Source organism: Chenopodium quinoa, unplaced genomic scaffold (genome assembly GCF_001683475.1).
Source record: "Chenopodium quinoa cultivar QQ74 unplaced genomic scaffold, ASM168347v1, whole genome shotgun sequence".
NCBI classification, from domain to species: Eukaryota; Viridiplantae; Streptophyta; class Magnoliopsida; order Caryophyllales; family Amaranthaceae; genus Chenopodium; species Chenopodium quinoa.
Window position 1 is genome coordinate 1,212,609 of NW_018743858.1, and position 14,555 is coordinate 1,227,163.

General features: G+C 38.7%; 1 protein-coding gene across 1 annotated transcript; it reads right to left on the minus strand.

Moving 5' to 3' along the window:
- Positions 1-7,927: 7,927 nt before the first annotated feature.
- On the minus strand, positions 7,928-14,174 carry LOC110686377 (ATP sulfurylase 2-like). The gene is made up of 5 exons (XM_021862978.1): positions 13,442-14,174; positions 10,186-10,591; positions 9,581-9,841; positions 8,918-9,004; positions 7,928-8,424 (listed from the first exon to the last, which is right to left on the minus strand). The coding sequence occupies exons 1-5, from the start codon at positions 13,981-13,983 to the stop codon at positions 8,290-8,292; spliced, it is 1,431 nt and encodes a 476-aa protein (XP_021718670.1). The 5' UTR covers positions 13,984-14,174; the 3' UTR covers positions 7,928-8,289.
- Between the last annotated feature and the right edge of the window lie 381 nt (positions 14,175-14,555).

The following is a 14,555-nucleotide window of genomic DNA, read 5'->3' on the forward strand; positions in this document are numbered from 1 at the left end:
TCACCTGAGTCAAGTTCCCCGAACAGAGAACAATTAAGCGGATGCTTTATCAAAACTGGCATCATCCGCCTCCTATGATACACCTTGGTCAGTCTTTTGGGAAGTGATGGAAAAATGAAGTATCGAAGAAGATCCCATTAGCGTTCAAGACAGAAGTTCAACTTGGATGGACGGAATCCTGGCCTACCTGTTAGACGGTACCTGCTAGATACATACCTAGAAATGGTCGGAATGAAAAAGCGTGCGACCAATTTTGAAATTCGGAATGGAGAACTATTCAAGAAAGGTTTATTGCCACTTTTGAAATGTATCACCCTAGAAAAGGGTGCATGAGATTCTGGAGGATTTACACTCAGGCTATTGTGCCTCACACATAGGCGGCAGAGCTCTAGCAGGCAAGGCCAAGCGGCAAGATTATTTTTGGCCAACTTTGGAGGCAAACGCCATGGAAATGGTGAGGAAGTGTGACAAATTCCAAAGGTTTGGCAAGCTCATACACCGTCCGGCACGACTGATTTGACGGCAATTCATAGCCCAGTACCATTCGACAAATTGGACATGGACATTTTGGGTCAGTACACGCCTACGACAGGCCAGATGAGGTATATTCTAGTAGCTGTTGACTACTTCACCAAGTAGGTTGAGGCTAAGGCTATCAAGGGCATTAAGAGAAAGGATGTCACCTCTTTCATCTGGAAGAACATCTCCCGGTATGGGGTTCCTATGTCTATGATTTTTGACAATGGCCCTCAATTTGAGACGCCTACCATCAAGAATTAGTTGGGAGAATAAGGGATTTGTCACTAATTTGCATCAATCGGTCGACCCTAAGTAAATGGCCAGGTTAAATCCTTCAACAAACTAATCTCTGACAGCAATAAGAAGAAAATAGAAAGAGTTTGCGGTCTGTGGGGTGAAGAGTTAATTCATGTGCTCTGGTCCATCAGAACAACAGCAAAAGGGGCAACCGGAGAAACCCCATTCTACATGGTATACAGTGCTGAGGCCGTCTTACCCATCGAGCTCTATGAGCCGACTCTTTGAGTCATGTTGTACGATGAAGAGGCTAACTGGGAAGCCATGCGACTAGCATTGGACTCCCTGCCAGAACTCCAAGGCAATGCCGCCTTACGCCATGAAATCTATCGTCTGAGAATGACAAGAGCCTACAACAAAAGAGTACACAAATGGCCCTTGAAAGTGGGGGACTTTGTGTTACGCAAGATGGAGGCAACCGGTAGGGCCAATGAACAAGGCAAGTTAATACCCAATTGGGAAGGTCCCTACCGGATTCACGAAGAGGTAAAAGGCTGAACCTACCGCCTAGAAACACCAGACGGCAGGCAGCTACCCAGAACCTGGAATTTAGATAAAACTTGAAGAAATATTACTTTTAAACCTTGTAAAATTTGTAAATGAAAGCTTAAATAATGAGAATTGCTTTTTGATTCAAATTCTATATTTGTTGTTTTATTTACTTTGTTAAATACGACTCTCTACAGGAGAGACACCATCTGTGCGATGCATAAACGACAAATCTAACCCAAATTGTCCACTCTGATAGAGTCGGAAGCATTCGGCGACATCCATTCAAGTGACTTCGCTCATAGAGAGCATCTCCTATTCGGGTGGCACATTGCTCTATAAACTCGCTCCCCAAACGTCCTAGACGACTCCCATCAATGGAAGAAAAGTCAATGAACGTTTGTAATTGCCAACACTATCTGACTGGTAAAATAAGATGTCTACCCTATGGGACATCAGACGGCCTCCTACCATTGACATGCCTTATTTATTAACATAGTTGATTTTGCAATAAGTCGAACCAACTAAGTCAAGCGTCCTTCTCGATGAGAAGGCAACTCACTCCATGTGAGACTGTAAATTTAGACAAATAGGGTACTACGACCTACTCTAAGTAGTAGAGGCAACCCTAACTAGTCTCGGAGACTAGGTCCAAACATAGCAATCATTATGAGTGGTTGTTTGAATTAATCAGAAACACGTCCATCCTATGGAATGGATGCGTCCAATGGTCGTCTGATATCTGAAAACGCACCGACTGCTCAATGGACAACTGTCCACCTGATTTGGGGCAATCACCATAGTGATTGATTAACTTTAAAATCAGTCATACTTTCTCAAGTATCAAAAATTTCTAAGTCAATCAACCCACTTTTAAAACCAAGTGCACAGCCGTCCAAGGGCAAGAACATCCGGTATAACATAAAGATCGCATGTATAGAATAAGGCAAGTTAAATACTTAGTCAAATTCATGCATAGCAAAAAAATCGAAAAAACTTGAAAAATTCAAAATAGTACAAAGTAGTGAAATAAAACCGACCACACAGACCCCACGATCGACATGAAAGAAATTGTTAACCGGTATATCGGCAGAAACATTGTTTAACCCGACCCCACGGTCGCTAAAGTTATACAAATACTCGGAAAACAGGCCGAAAATTCAAGTATCAGGCCATCCGGCCAAAGAAAAGACATAGAAGCTTAATTTTCTAGAGGAGGGAGCGGCTCATCATCAGCATCCAGCCCGTCAGCGTCATTAGCCGGATGCTCCTCGTTGTGCTCCAGCCCTTGGTTTTTGTTCATCTCCTCATCCTCGGCCGCCTCCTCAATCTCCTACTCTAGTAGCTGGGCGTCGAGGTCATCCTTGGCCGCCGCATATTGGTACGCCTAGGTGAAGTAGTCATTCTCTCGGAAGAGAAACTTCCAGGTCATCTCATCCGAGTCACACAGTGAGCCTCATTCTCAATAATAAGCGTGACCTTCTCCTCCTCAGCCTTGGCTTTCAACTCTGCTCATAGCTGGATCTCTTGGTTGGCCAACTCTTGCTTCAAAGCATCATTCGCTTTGAGGAGATTATTCGCCTCTAGGTTTGCATTCTCCAAGGCTTTGTGGTTGGAGTTAGCCGTCTTGAGCTCAGCCTCCAACTCAACCACTCTCTTCTAGGCCACCTCCAAATTGGCATTGACCTACAGATTGGTCGTCGCCTGTGAATGCTAGATATCACGGGTCAGTACATCATTTTTTATGGTATCAAACATGGCTATTTCAAGGGCAGAGGCAACCCATTCATTAGAGAATGGCTTCTTGAGCCCATTCACCCGCAACATTGCCTGCAACCAGCAAAATCATTCTGTTTATAACAGTCGGCATATAAGTTAGAAAATCTACCAACTCAAATCAGTCTGCCTCACCAAGAAGAGTGAGGATGGCATTGAAATTAAGGGTTCCAACCCCCCTCGCAGATCCTTTTCAGCTAGGGAGACAACCTTCAGCATATTTTTTGCCATCTGTAGCACATCCGGCCCTTGGCTAACATCTGCACATTCAACACCTCGTAAGTACTTGATATAAGCTTGACTCCTAGACGAGGACTCTTCAGAGCTGCTGTCCGACTATTGATCGGACTTTACCCTACAAGGGTAGGGCAAAGGATTAGTGGTTGTAATACCTTTAGGGAGGGTCCACCTCTCTTTCTTTTAGGCGCCTATCATTGAGCCCACCTGTAGTTACTGAGCTGGTAGCAGCGGTGAGTGGCTTGCCACTCTTTGACACCTTTTCATTGTCCATCTTCTTTAATGCCTCAAGCGAGGCTGGTGACTTGCCACCTGTGGATGAATGGGAATCACCCCCAGACGGGTTTCGGTACGCCACAATTTTCTTTGACTTCGTGGGCGTCCGGTCTTTATGGGCCGTCTTCTTCTGAGGCTTCTGGCCAAACTGAGGGGGCATAGGCGGATGGATAGGCCCCTCCTGCACAAAGAAAGTCACTTGTTAGCATCAGGCGAAGTAGGCAGCTTGTATATGCAAAGAAAACACCCAAGGGTGGAAGAACTTACATGATCGAGCTGATTATCTGCGTCCAATATATATATATAGACAAATTGTCAAGATAAAAGTTTACGTCCGGCAATCTACCTCTAGATTTCTCAGAACTCAAGCCTTAGGCGGCCAAATATGTACCGTCTAACAAACACTTAAACATAAGGATGTAACTATGGGGGATTACTTCTTCCTCTCAACGGTTTCTATGGTAACTTTGAAGAAGCCAAGGTCAAGGATTTGGTCCTAACCATTTTCAGTGACAGGCGGCAAAATTGCTTTTTTCCCTAGAAGATAGGGCCTTTGGTTCCAAGAATTGAACTTCCGATTCCTCTTGGCATCCGGCGAAGAAACAATGTAAAATCTCTTTCGCCAATCTTTCCACTTGGATTCCTTGCCAACCGCCATCATGTATCCTTTGTGGTTGGTCAAGGTATACCAACCGGTGTCGTGTGCCTTTGGAGCCTTGCTCAAATAATGCATCTTGGCGAAGGCTTCAAAACTAGGCAAGCACCAACATACCCGAGTATATTCACCTAAGAGTTGGGGGCAAGTTGCCAGATACCCAGGCGGTACCCATTAAGAATCTTCTCCACGGCCAGATGGAGAGGGAATCTAATGCCTGCTTGAATGGCCGCTTCATAGCTGTCGAAGCATTGGTCCCCATAGTTAGACCTTAACGACCATACAACCGTATCATCTAAGTCAAGGACATGGATTTCGTAACCAACCCCCATGACATATTGGTCACGAAATTTGTCTAATTTTTGAATCATGGACTTCTGTGTGGTTGCGGTAATATGGGTGAAGTAGGCGGCCTCCTCCTCCTCATCCTCTATCAACAGAGGTGGCCTCCTCCTCCTTCTCCTCTATCAACAGAGGTGGCCTCCTCCTCCTCTGACTCAGACGGCCCAGTTTAGGCCTTGGAGCTCTCAAACTCCCCGTTCGACACAGACGGCTCTAATCCAGCCTCAGAACTTCCTGGAGCAGCATCCCACTAAGATGACCCTTGTTCAGAGCCGGATGCATTATTCTCAGACCCCTTGTCCGACTCATCCAAAATAGAGTCACTCGGCGTACTTGGAGGGCCGGGTGGATAATCAAAGACCTAATTTCTTGGCACTTCAATGGTGTCGTCATCCTCGTCACTATTTATGGGGCCTTGAGTTGTTCTCTTTGTTTGAGCCATAGTGTCCTGCACAGACACAGAGACGGTCATATTCGGGGATGTTCGAAGTGGGGAATCCAAGGAGGGGCAAGCGGCACTCCTAGTCCTAGATTCAACCATGCCGGGTGACCTGCTGTCAGCTATCCTAGGTTGTGCCGTGTGTGTTTGTGAAACCATTTTTGAATAAGAAGAATAACAAACACAAACGGTAAATATAGCGAGAAAATTAAAGAAACAGGTGGTTACCTTGAAGAAAGGTATTGTTGGTATGTTGAAGCTTGTGACGACTGTAATGCAGGTAGGCAAATACAAGCGGCTGAAGTTTTTCTCTCAAAAAGTCAAATTATCTCGAAGATTTTTCGTGAACGTATGAAAATGAGGGGGGTAAAACTTATTTATAGAGTGGTAAAATTTCAGGGGCATCCCTGTAATTTCCCCAAAAGGTGAACAGTAAAAATACTTGTCACCAATGCATGTATGACAAATGTCACGGGCGCCACGTGGCATGCCACATCACCCCTGTGAGGGGCAAATGATTAGGTAAAAATACCCAAGCCACGTGGACCAACCAGAACGTGACATGTGTCACCTTAGGAAATGCCCAAAACAGGCCAATTTAGGATAAGACACGTGGCACGCTGATATTGAAGGAAAATGGCGGCCTTTCAAGGGCCCAATTCCCGAAGCGCCGAAAAACTGCATAGCCTACCAAATCTAGGTCTAAGTGACCTACGTAAAGGAACTATTCCCAATGCCCTACATATAGGGACATTTACCTCATTTTTGGAACACATTCATTTATTACATCAGTTACTATTCTCTTACAACAGAGAAATCACCTGATATCGGTATCCGAGAAGATTAACTTTACTTTCCGCATTTTACTCTACTTCGACACATACTAACTTGATCGTTAGATACGGAACTCCGAACAACCGGAGCTTCCATTTGCTTGCAGGTACAAGCGACGAGGATCCAGTCTTAGTGAAGTAACACTCCCGCAGGACACATTAAAACCTCTGAAACAGTCACCATGTTCAACGTAACGTTGTACTTAAAGTTCACAATAATATTAAAGGTTACACAAGTTTTAATAAAGGTTACTGTGTTAAAAATAAGGTTACTATGTTAAAATTAGGATCACTATTTTCAATATAATATTATTGTGGACCATGTCCATGCAAGATTTTTCCTTTCTTTAAAGATGGTTGTAGTCATGCTTCATGTTGGGTCTGTGTGCCTTGGCCTCAACTAGTCACAACCATAACTAGTAAATTGAGTAGAGTTGTACACGGTGCGGTTTAGATCTCAAATCGCAAAATTGCAGTTTATGATTTTTTCAAACCGCACCAAACCGAAATTTTATACAAACCGCACCAAACCGCACCGCAAAATACGGTTTGGTGCGGTGCGATTTGCGATTTTTCCACAATTTTTTTACCTCACAAATAATGATTAAAAAAAGTAGTTTTATTTTGTGATTATGAAGTTAATATGCAAATATTAAAACTCATTTTTTTAATTCTTAATTAACTTATACTAAATATTATGTCATATTGACTCTAAGTCTCTAAGAAGAAACAGAACCTGTCCACCTTCAAAAGTGATTAACAATTCTAGTAAAGTCAAAAAGTCCTACTTACATCCAACATCAAAATAAACTAATAATATTTAATATCTAACACACAACATAAACACTTGTTTATAATAAAATCAGTAACCCTAAGAAATTTTAAGATCTTTTATTTTAATATTTGTTTATAATAATATATATTATAAAATCGATTTTACGGTTTACAGTTTAAACCGCAAACCGCATTAAATTGCGGTTTGCGGTTTGGTTTGGTTTGAAATTTTTTTAAAACCGCACCAAACCGCAAAACCGCGGTTTGATCAAATTTGAAAACCGTACCGCAATTTTCAAACCGCAAACCGCACCAAACCGCAAAATTGCGATTTGGTGCGATCTAGACCGCACTTTGCACATTCCTAATATTGAGCCAAGAATCAAGCAATAACATTTGTGGAAGATCATAAAAGTAATGGTTAGTATAAGCAAGCTAGAATACGAAAGAAACATAGACCCATGACATCCATACACCACAAGCTCGACCTAGCTGCCTCACCCAATGCGTGGTTGGTTTATTGTAAAAAGAGTAGAAATAAGGTCTATTCAAAATCAAATTTTGGATCGGATATCCGAAAACTCGGATATCATAAACTGATATTCAAATCCATTTCGAAAATTTTGAATATCCGATATTCGGATATCCAAAATTTTCGGATCGGATTTTTCGGATATCCATTATCCAATATTAAGTAAAATTGATTGTGATTACTTTCTAAATTTCACTAATTTTACCGCTTTTTTATTGCTAAGTTGTACAACATATTTTAACAAAATAGTAGTCTTTTTGCAATAAAAATTATCATCAAATATATTAGGAATGTTATAATAAGTTAATAATACAGGGTTAGTTTTATATCAACAATTTAAAAAATTTATATATATTTCACTATTTCAGCCTTTATATTTCGGAAATCGGATATCCAACGGATATCCGAAATTTCGAAAATCAATATCCAAATCCGCATCCGATATTCGCTTTTTCGGATCGGATATCTGATTCGAAATGAAAACTCGGATCGAATATCCAAAAATTTGGAACGGTTGCAAATCGGATTTTCAGATAGTTTTGCGCAAGCCTAGTAGAAATTCAAATTCAAGTGAATAATAGCAATAGAAATTGTAATAGTTCCATTGTATTGTTACTCCCCAGCTTTGTAAATATGATTATTGATTGTTATGCTTTATTTGTATCTAGAACACTAATAGAAGCCTCTAATATTAGTGACGGGGATTGCCGTAGCAAATGTTAACTTATAAACTTGGGATAATACGGGTAAACATTAGGTTTTTTTAACTCAACAATACCAATAAAAAATTCCTTAGATGTAGAGGTAAAAGAACAAGTAAAGAATCCGGAATCAATTATCAATCATCATTTGTTCAACTAGGGAAAAAAAGTTAAGACCCCAACAAAAACTCTAAACCAGAAAATGAAAAGAGGCAGGGTCACCAATTAAGGAAAACAAGAGAAAAACGCCGGGGGCAAACCCCAAAGAGTTGATGTGTGATACTCGTTGATGCCTGACGGAAGGAATTCTGATAGTCCTATGCTAGCTTAATCATCTTGTAGCCTTGTGTGTTCAGAGCCTCATAATCACTTATATTGACCTACATTACAGTAGAAACTTGTGCATCTAGCCATCTGCTCTATGCAGACACTGTAGCTGGCTGCTTACTCTCTACCTCTTGTAGACTTGCGTAATAATTGACCAATACCTTCCATCCTCCGGGGCACATAAAGCCATCAGGAGGGTTCTCTCCAGTTCTTGCAAAAGAACGCATCTGCAACATCACCCAGGTTAGATTAGTTAACAGAAGAGCTAGGACTACAATGCACCAAACATTGAAAGCAGAGATGAGCATGATATGTTACATTAAAATTAATTCATAGATTTGGTGAGGATAATTTGTTCTCTAGCACTTGGGTGGTGGACTATTTATCTTTTGAAGGCTTAGGACCCTTGTAAAAACAAAACAATACTATATCTAGTTGTTATATGGGTTTAGGGCTTTACTACACTCCAATCTATATGGTCGCAACCCACTTCTACGAGTCCACTGCCACTTGAAATCTATTGCACTGAATCAGATGAAGCTTCTAGCACTCCAGACCGTGTAAATCTGAAGTTTCTTTAATGTCATTTCCATTAGCTAAAATCGAGCATAAGATGTAATGCATTACATGAGTTATTACCACAGTTCTGGACAAAGAAACTCCTTCACTCATACTGATTTAAGTATGGGATACACACCAAAAAGACGTCGAACACATTACCTTGGTTCCAGAAATGAAGAGGAAATCTTTAGCACGAGAAGGATCAAAGAAAGACATCTTCTTTGCCATAGTATCATATGCTGCAACCTGCAAGACAATGTATGGTTCAGTACAGCAGCAACAGTTGAAATTTTTTACAGAAAAGCTATAGGCCTGGGAAAGAACAGATATTTATAACAAATAACATGTCCAGGTGTCACAAATTGGATAAAACACAAGAATTAAAGAGTATATGACATAATTCAAAACTGGACCAACAAAAATCAGAAGACATGGGCCTGTAAGACAATAAAAACAGTGATACGCATGCCCAGGTGTCATCAAATCAGGTAAAAACTTCAAAGTCCAAAAGGCCAATTCTCTTATTTAGTCAAGCCAACAACAGACATGACATTTATTCATGTTTTTTGTTGCAAGGAACAACTATGAAGCATATCCTTGAGATTACCAACACAATTCCATAAAGGTGGATGATACCCATGGTAGATAAACAATCTTGTAGGGTATTGTTGTTCAAGACATATGCTCCATTTCACATTGTTTATCAGAACTTAAATCAAGCATTCAAGCACACTCCAGAACCCATCAAAACAAATTTAAGACCGCAAATTAATTTAGAAAGGCGAAAAAAAATCTTAAAGAAAGAAGCAAGTTATGACCCACCCTAAATGGTAGAATGTTCAACTTCTCCAACCCAGGTGCCATGCTCAAAACTTTCTTTCCATGGTCAGGATCATAGAGATCTCTTTTCTCTGTTGGATGACCCATACCGGCAGGATCACGACCAACAATGTAAAAATTAGCACCAGCATTAATTCGAGCTTTGGCATGCCACTGTACTTCAGTTGGACCAGCATAATGCATGGGAGATGGGAATATGGCCACAACAGTAGTCTCCGGATCAAGAACTCCATCTTCTAGAACCTAATAAAAATGAATGATAGTGAGCTAATTTGAATATATTACAATGGCAGGAAACCACCAGCCAACAGATGTCACAACATATGTCCACTGCACAAACTAAGTCTGAATTACATGCTAATAAAATATAGCAAAGTCTTGCATACAAACATTTGTTCATTGCATGATATGGAGAAAACATCATATCAATATGGCCTTAATGAAAAATGGAATCAATCATTTTCATACTAATCCAAGGGGAAAAGATGAGGAAGAGAATATCCAAGCATAATGAGTAATGGTGCATGCTAAGACACAATTGAGGCTAATCTATCCTACTGACCAATATAGATCAACAGATATATTACCTTGCTATGTTGCTCCATCCGAACATCCAAGGGCACATCATCAGCCTTGGTGAAACCTCCCAAAGGATGTAGCAAGAGAATAGGATTCTTATAGCCCATGTCCAGTAACCTCTGACGTGTATCATTCATCAGCAAAGCATGCCCATTATGAACTGGATTTCTAAGCTGGAAAGCGAAAACTGCATCAGCTTCACGCCTGTCAAACTCCTTTCGAAGCTCTTTAGGAGAAATCCTGTATTGATCGAGACCATCATTGTATTTGATTTCTTTCAATACTTCCAATTCTCCTCCTATGAGCCAATTTCCAGCAGGTGTAATAACCTCTTCAGCATAAGGCAATCCAGGAGCAGTAGTTCCCCATGTTCTAGCTATTCTTTCCTCTTTATTATGTTTGTATATCTCAATACTGCATAACAAAGCAAAGCAAACACTTAATAACTGAGTAATCGCAAAAGTTGATACACCAGATTATTGCAAATAAGAGGAGACATACACATTGTAAAGTCCTTTGAAAAATAATCAATCAATAATTCATGATGGGGTAAAAAGATTGGATTTTGAAACAATACAATGGCTGATGCAACATAAATATGTGATGTTAGTATGACCGACAGTTGGATCTTGCTTGAGAAAGGGTGTGAATATGACAACTCTATCAGCTCTATATTGTTAGAAATACTAGAAAACAACTTTTGCTGATTTCATAATAACAATGATTTGAAAGAATGTCTTCTTTTAAACAGTTTTTCGCTCTGTATCTAGAACAAAAAAAAGTATTTTTTCCATGCAAAGTAAAACAAAACAGAAACCAACCTCGTAAATAATCTCAGTGTACAACATACTTATATGAAGCAATAAATATTCCTCCTTCATAAATTTAATTCAATTGAGAGAAAAATTTATGAAGAAAAGAGGACATCAAATTTAAGAAAAACTGGATTACAGCCTGTCGACAACTAAAAGACTGCTAATTATGTGTCTGAGCAACAAAAAAGCAAGTTTAGGATCACAAACATGTGTTTGATAGAAAACCACTAATTTATGCAATAAAATTTGGGGTCAAAGGCACAAAAAGGCCTTGTTTGGCTATGAGATAGCTTTTAGTGTTTCATTGATTCTGACCAGCTAATCATATTGCTTTAAAATTATTGTAACCTCTGTAAGTAACTCTGCACCTTGCCTTATATCCTCCGTCGGTCATTTCACATTTGAGAAGCGTTATTTGAAAAGCCACTTATTAGTAAAAAGGTTGGGCTTAAATAGCATCTCAATACTTTTAAAGACTAATAGAGAGTGAGTCTTCAGATTCCAAACCATTTTTCACTCATTTCTGAAAAGCAAATTTAATTTTCCCAGAGTACCAAAACAGAAGCCAAGCTCATAAAATTCTAGGTGTAAATACATACTGAAGTCAAGAAATAAATAATCCTCCTTTGCAGTATATAAGTCAACTGAGTAGAAAGAAAAGATCAAGATTAGATGAACATTTTTGTTAACTTACCACCTTTTTTATTTACATTTATTGACTATTCGTATCTCTTAACATTCCCCAAGGGCTAATAAGGACTACATATATGCAGAAACAACCGACCCACTACCGCTTAACTCTTGTAGAGGGTACTTAATATCACTACATATATACTAGTATAGTAATAAGAAGGAAAGGGTTAAGGCTTATACAATGAGAGATTTCACAATGTTCAAGGAACCCCGGCTGCAGGAGGTAAAGGACTGTCAATAAGACAGCAAGGATGCTCTAGTGCATTGTAAATTCCTATCCAAGACATTAAAAGTAAAAGAGCCCCAAGACAGCAACATGAAGGAGAAAGAAAAGTGGCAGAGATGAAGAACAAGAGGGCAATTCCAAAACTCAGACAGACAGAGAATTATCTAAATTAAAGATGAGTATTCATGGGAACTATAAACACTCATGCACAAACTGACTAACAAAAAACTACAGGAGTTAGATTATAAAGCATTTCAATTGATAGGCAAACACTAACATATACAGATGAAAACATGGGAGTATGGAATCAGCTACCATGATATGGTGTGTTTTGCAAACTTATGTTAGTTGTTAGGTGTTGGCTGGTTTAGCTGGCTCCTTTAAGCAGTAATTGAGTTGATTATTTAATACTCCATTTTAAATAATTGAGTTGATTATTTTAATCAAGTGGGAACATCAGGTGTTGCAAAGATGTTTGTTAATATCAGTAACTAGTGTTTAGTTGTAAGTAAGAATTTCATGGAAAAAAAATTATCTATATTATGGGAAAAACAGTTGAAAAGGTTCTCTCAGCTTTTCCATTTTCAGTTGAATGTCACCTATTGTGAACAAAAAGTCATTCATCATATTTTTTTATTTTAATGTTGTTGACCACATCAACAAGCTAGAAAGAAAAGGCCAAAAATATGTGGCTAATATTCATGAATCAAATAAGCCATTTTTTTTTTTTGCATAAACCACCTAGAAGGAAAAGATTATGAGAAGATGATCTATACGGATTATCCAAAGAAGTAAAGGACAATGAATGCTAATACATGATCCAAAATTTCTCTAGCAAGATTAAAGGTCTTTTCACAAAATATTAGACCTTTAATAAAATCATATACTATCACCTCTAGAAATGATTTTTGAAAATACTACATTACAACCATGAACCATCACTTTCCAATATAGGTCATCTTAGATTATAAAATTCGGGTTAACAAACTCTTGTCTCTAGGGGTTAAAAAAGACTCCTTGATAACATCCTAAAAATCCTCCCACTCACTCCCAAATACTATGACATATAGATGCTTGTAAGCACCATAATCCGCACTTACGACGCATCACATTCCACACCTGCCTTTCGTTTCAACAATTAAAAAATGTAATCATACCAATTATAGTAATAAATACAGTTTTAACACTATTATGCATCACCAAAAGGAAGCTCTTCAGACTTCAGCACATTATCAATTCAGATAGAATATTGTCATTTTGTCTGCATATAAACATCACTTTATCAACATATAATTATTTTATTCTCATCAAATAAAAGAGCACACAATATTCATATTATTCAACGGAAAAACGATATAAACATCAAATATAACATTTAAACTCTTCATCTTGTCATCCATTGTCACCATATATCAGTCAAAACTATTCAAATGTACAACTATTTATTCATTAAAGAACAATAAAACAGAGCAATATCGAGCAACAAAATCGATTATTAGACAATAAAGAAAACAAGAACAAGAATTGAACCTTCGCAAAATGGCAACTAAATCACCATTAGGGGCAACCAAAGCAACATTTGGAGATGAACCAATATCATCTTTAGCTTTATCATCAATAGCCAAAACAATGGGCAAACTCATATTAACAAAAGACCCATCTGCCAATCTCAATGAATTGAAATGTAAACTCTGCAAATATTCATTTTCCCTCATAAACCCTTTAAGGGGACTAGCCCAACCTTCACTTAGAACATGAACCCATTCTAAATCAATCTTTGTTAACCTAATTTTAGGCAATGATTCAGCCTCAGAAACCCTCAAATTTCTCTCATTTTCAGGCACAACAAGATCAATCAAAGAACCACCATCTGGGTCAATTAAAGAATTTTTTATCACCCTTTTGGATTGGGAAGAAATTGATGACATTTTGGTTTGATTTAGAACAATGGGTCTTAATGGGTTTGTTTGGTAGATATACTTGGGGAGAATTTTGGTGGGGTTCTGATGAATTTTGGGTTGAGCTAAGAAATTTGAGTGATTAGAAATGTGCAATTTAATGGTTAAAGACATGATTTTCTATTTTTCTGTGCCAAAATTCAAGCAAAAGTTTGGTAAAATTTGGAGACAAAGGAGAGTGAAGTGGTAGGGATTTGCTGAAATGAGGGAACGTTATAAAGTGTAGATTCGGGAAAAGGGTGAATATTTTATGTGGCTAATATGGGAATAATATAACGGGGGAATGTTATAAAGCATAGATTCGGGAAATAGGGTGGACATTTTATGTGGCTCATAAGGGAATATACTTGTTTATAGTTGGTACCAACTAGGCAACTAATATACCATGTCGTCAATATTTTCTCTATCTTATATTACTTAAAACATTTTGAAGAGAAAAACTTATCACTAACAGGTTATCGATGTGTTGGGATAGAGTTGGTGCGGGCTGATAATGTGTCGGGTTAAAAGATGGTCACTTTCTATACGATGGGCAAAAGCAAAACAGGTCAATGTCAGTTGCAGTCTAAGAGAAGAGCAAGGGTGGTATAGTGTGGTTTACAAGATCAAATTTCCTTTTACACCATGTTCTCAATAAGAAAAAAAATAATGTAAAGTTTAAAAACTTATGTATTTCTATTATATAA